This window comes from Acanthisitta chloris, unplaced genomic scaffold (assembly GCF_000695815.1).
Source record: "Acanthisitta chloris isolate BGI_N310 unplaced genomic scaffold, ASM69581v1 scaffold4608, whole genome shotgun sequence".
Lineage (NCBI taxonomy): Eukaryota > Metazoa > Chordata > Aves > Passeriformes > Acanthisittidae > Acanthisitta > Acanthisitta chloris.
This window is the reverse complement of record NW_008688572.1, coordinates 62805-67074: the sequence shown is the minus strand read 5'-3', so window position 1 is coordinate 67074 and position 4270 is coordinate 62805. Positions and strand designations below refer to the sequence as shown.

Here is a 4270-nt window from a genome sequence, read left to right as displayed (position 1 = left end):
TGAGGCGGTGCCGCCCGCACCGGGCCAGGCGCCGCGGGGGTCGGTCAGGTGTTTTGGACTTGTTTACTGCTGCTGGTTTGGTGTCTTAACTCTACAGCGCTGCCCTCGCCTCCCTAGGGAAACCTTTGGAGAGGTGAACCGAGCCGGCTGGTTTTCCTTCTCTTCCGCTCTGTTTCTGCTTAGTAGGTGATTCTTTGTAGTATCATAACATCATCCTTATCATAGAATGGTTTGAGTTGGAAGAGACGTTAAGGACCGTCTAGTTTCATCTAGCTATGTTGAACTAGCTATGTTCGTCTAACTGTTGAACTAGATACCCTTGTTGTTGAACCCGTTGTTGAACCCCTGTTCAGCCACAGGGGTATCAGCAGCTCTTTGCCGTGAAATGCCCGATGATTTTATAAATACTGAACTTCGGAGTCAGTGCTTTGTGTTACACTTTCACATGCTGTGCCCTAGTTTTAACCTAGAACAAAAATGAGCTTGTGCTTTCATGGTGAGAGGTGATGACTTCAATTAAAACAGTGTTTACTGTGTGTGAGCAAATCTGGAGGAGGCCACAAAGTTGGTCAGAGGACTAGTGTATCTCCCCTGGTGAGGACAGGCTGAGAAAGTTGGGGCTAATCAGTCTGGAGAAGAGAAGGTTGTGTAGAGACATTATGGCAACTTCTCACTATCTGAAGGGGCTACAGGGAAGCTGGAGGGGAAGTCTTTGCTAGGAACTGCAGTGATAGGACAAGGAGTGGTTCAACCACAGGGATATCAGCAGCTCTGTTGGATGAAATGCCTAATGATTTTGTAAATACTGAACCTTGGGGTCAGTGCTTTCTGTCACACCTTCACATGCTGTGCACTAGTTTTAACTTTGAGCAAAAATGAGCTAGTGCTTTCATGGTGAAAGGTGATGACTTCAATTAAAACAGTGTTTACTGTGTGTGAGCAAATCTGGAGGAGGCCACAAAGTTGCTCAGAGGACTAGTGTATCTCCTGCATTGGCACAGGTTGCCCAGGGAGGTTGTGGGCACCCCAACCCTGGCAGTGTTCAAATCCAGGTTGGCTAAAGCCTTGAGCAACCTGATCTAGTGGGAGATGTCCCTGCCCATGGGGATTGGATTGGGACTGGATGATCTTTAAGGTCCCTTCTACCCCCTTATCTTTCTGTGTGTGCTTTTAGTTTTTTTGGAGTACCCTTAAATTATTTTTTCAATTGTTCCACAGGGTTTTCCCAACAGAAAAGATGCTGGATATTAAGGCTTGGGCTGAGTACATCGTGGAGTGGGCTGCAAAGGACCCATATGGCTTTCTCACGACTGTCATCACTGGATGATCTTTAAGGTCCCTTCTACCCCCTTATCTTTCTGTGTGTGCTTTTAGTTTTTTTGGAGTACCCTTAAATTATTTTTTCAATTGTTCCACAGGGTTTTCCCAACAGAAAAGATGCTGGATATTAAGGCTTGGGCTGAGTACATCGTGGAGTGGGCTGCAAAGGACCCATATGGCTTTCTCACGACTGTCATCTTGGCCCTTACACCACTGTTCATCATTAGTGCAGCACTTTCATGGAAGCTTGCGAAAATGATCGAGGCCAGGGAGCGAGAGCAAAAGAAGAAACAGAAGCGCCAAGAGAACATTGCAAAAGCCAAACGAACAAAGAAGGATTAAATGGGCAGAAATGGCCATCCTTGTGCGAAGAATCCACTTTTTCAATGAAACACTTGTATGTTTTGTGTTGTAACTGTCCTTTGATACTTGATCCTGTTGTTTCTTGAAGTATGAAATTTAATACTTCCAGTGTATTTCTTTTCTGATGATTTGTGTTAATATTTGCCCAAGTGACACTTGTTAAGAGTCATTAAATCTATTACTTGTGTTCTAGTGCAGGTTGCTTTTTGAAATTTGCATGTTAAATTAAACAATTAACTTGTTGGGCAACTCTGGAGGTAGATTTTTTTTTATCTTAGCTGAGCTATGACTTAAACAAGTGTCTTAAAATTGTCAAATTTAGGAGAAAATGTGAATAGTAAACTGGATTACAGAAATGCAAGTTTTGGCATATCTTCAGCAGAGCTGTAGAGATTAGTTGTAGCACTAGGTAGCAAACATGACTGATTTCCTTTAACGATACCGTATGGCATGTGGTTCATTCAGCTGTGTGTGCCCACAGGGGCTGCTGTAGTGTCTTTGATGATGGGGCTTGTCTGCAGAAAGAAGCTACCTTAGCTTCTGAACCACCAGCAATCAACAACCTTTACATTCAGCCCACACTGAAGGATAAACTGATTGCTTGTTCTTACCAGCTTCGTTTGTCTTAAGGCACTCATGTTCTACAAAATAAAATACTATGTTGTTTGGTCATTCCTAACAACCGCCTGAACACTCCACCTGTAACTAATTTGTTTCTGCCTTCAGAAACTCTTTATGCCTCAAAGAATAGCCATAAATGGGGTGAGACCAAAGATCCAGGTGGCCTAGTGTTCTGTGTCCTGGTCACTGATAACAGAGGCTGTGGGGGGATGCACATGCTGTTGACAGTAGTTCTTCCTACTTGATAACCTGCTACCTTTAATCTAGGACCTTCTGAGTTTAGGTGGGATTTTTGTTCTCATGGACCTTGAAAGTCTGCTGTCTTACAGGTTGCAAAATACTGGCATACTGGAAAAAAAAAGGTTGTTGTTGTAAATATGCCAACATTATTTAACCTTATTTCCAATTCATGTTTCTCTAACAGAACTTGATTAATTTTTCAAAGCCTAATTTTTATTAATAGCATAGTTCAGAAGAGCTTGTGGCAGTCATTTAGTTTTTACATTTTGTGTATTTCTAAACAGCAGCACAGAACTGTACAGTTAGTCTTTCATTATGTTTAAAAATAAAATGTTAAAACAATACCGTTGTTCAAATGAAGACAACTATAGAGCTGGCTGACACCATGGGGGATCAGAAATGGGGAGTCTAACTGAAATTACTTGCAGTAAATGTCAAGTTGATTCCTTTTCAATTTTGTTGGTGAAAGCAAGCATTATCAGAATATGACATTTGGGCATTTTGTAACTATGTGAGATTTAAGTCCCTGTGTTTTGTGTGAAGTGTCAGCAGAGGTTTATGTTAGATACCAGATAAAGCTCCTTCACCAGAGGTCTCTGGGCACTGGAACAGTTCCCCAGGGTAGTGGTCACAGCCCTAAGCCTGAAAGAGCTCAAGAAGCATTTGGTCAATGCTCTCAGGCACACGGTGTAGTCCTGGGGACTGTTCTGTGCTGGGCCAGGAGTTGGACTTAGTGATCCTTGTGGGTCACTTCCAGCTCTGAATATTCTGTGATTCTGTGAAGTGTATGTTCCACCTTTGATACCTACATAGCTTGAAACACAGGGAGGAGGACTGAATGGGGATGCATTCAATAAATAAATTTGATACTTTTTGAAAAATATTGTGTGGTCTTTATTTTTATTTGAAGTTCTCGAGCATCATCTTTAAGCAAATTACCTCTGCATTTCATGTATCTAAACTATGGCCAAAGTGCTCTAATCATTTAGGGAAGTCCATGCATACACCAGAAGAAAGCCCTACTGGTTTTAAAATATTCGTGACAGTCTCTTGTCCCAAGCTCCATGTTATTTTCTTTATCAAGTAGTTTTAGCCTCTATTATAGTAGTTGTATGTGGTTTAACTGACTTTATTCTGTGCAAATTGCTGGCTGAAAATCAAACATTATTCAAATCCGTTGTCTGTTTTCTTAACTCCAAGTTACAAGAATGTCTCTATACAGTGTGTAATCGGTGTAGTGTCATAGCGATTCCCGTTAATGAATTCAACTTTTCCATCTGCTTGCCAGTGGAAAGCACACTGGCACTGCCAAGGGAATTATTCTGAAAGCATATCTTGGCCAAGGTTTGGGAAAATGTAAGTGTACTGATTAACTAAAATTTATTACATCAAGAACAATTTTAAAAAATAAATTAGCCTTCAAGGAAAAAACAATTTAGAATTATTTGAGAAAATTAAGTTAGACAGAAAATGTCCTAACTATGAATTCAAGAGTAACTGATGAACAGTAACTGTCAAAACCAAACTTAGATGGTAACACATCCTGTTTTCCAGTAAACCCAAACATTTTACAACAGTTTCTAGTGATTAAGCCTATCTGAATAGTTCTGCAAAAGTCAGTGAAACTGCTTTAATACTGCTTTATTGCATACTCATATATAGAACAGCTGTTTGTGTGGTCTGTTAACATATTTATCCATTACCAATATCTGCACATTACAATTGT

General features: G+C 40.7%; 2 protein-coding genes across 2 annotated transcripts; both read left to right on the top strand.

Annotated features, from left to right (window-relative positions):
• Positions 1 to 1237: 1237 nt before the first annotated feature.
• Positions 1238 to 1394, top strand: LOC103808289 (small integral membrane protein 15-like). The gene is made up of 2 exons (XM_009081062.1): positions 1238 to 1312; positions 1386 to 1394. The coding sequence occupies exons 1-2, from the start codon at positions 1238 to 1240 to the stop codon at positions 1392 to 1394; spliced, it is 84 nt and encodes a 27-aa protein (XP_009079310.1).
• A 39-nt stretch (positions 1395 to 1433) lies between these two features.
• Positions 1434 to 1921, top strand: LOC103808286 (small integral membrane protein 15). Its single transcript, XM_009081060.1, has one exon. It carries the CDS (start codon positions 1438 to 1440, stop codon positions 1660 to 1662), a length of 225 nt encoding a protein of 74 aa, XP_009079308.1. The 5' UTR covers positions 1434 to 1437; the 3' UTR covers positions 1663 to 1921.
• The last annotated feature ends 2349 nt before the right edge of the window (positions 1922 to 4270 follow it).

Bases quoted from the DNA above. Each gene is read 5' to 3' on its own strand.
- LOC103808286 (XM_009081060.1), top strand. From the start codon at position 1,438: ATGCTGGATATTAAGGCTTGGGCTGAGTACATCGTGGAGTGGGCTGCA.
- LOC103808289 (XM_009081062.1), top strand. From the start codon at position 1,238: ATGCTGGATATTAAGGCTTGGGCTGAGTACATCGTGGAGTGGGCTGCA.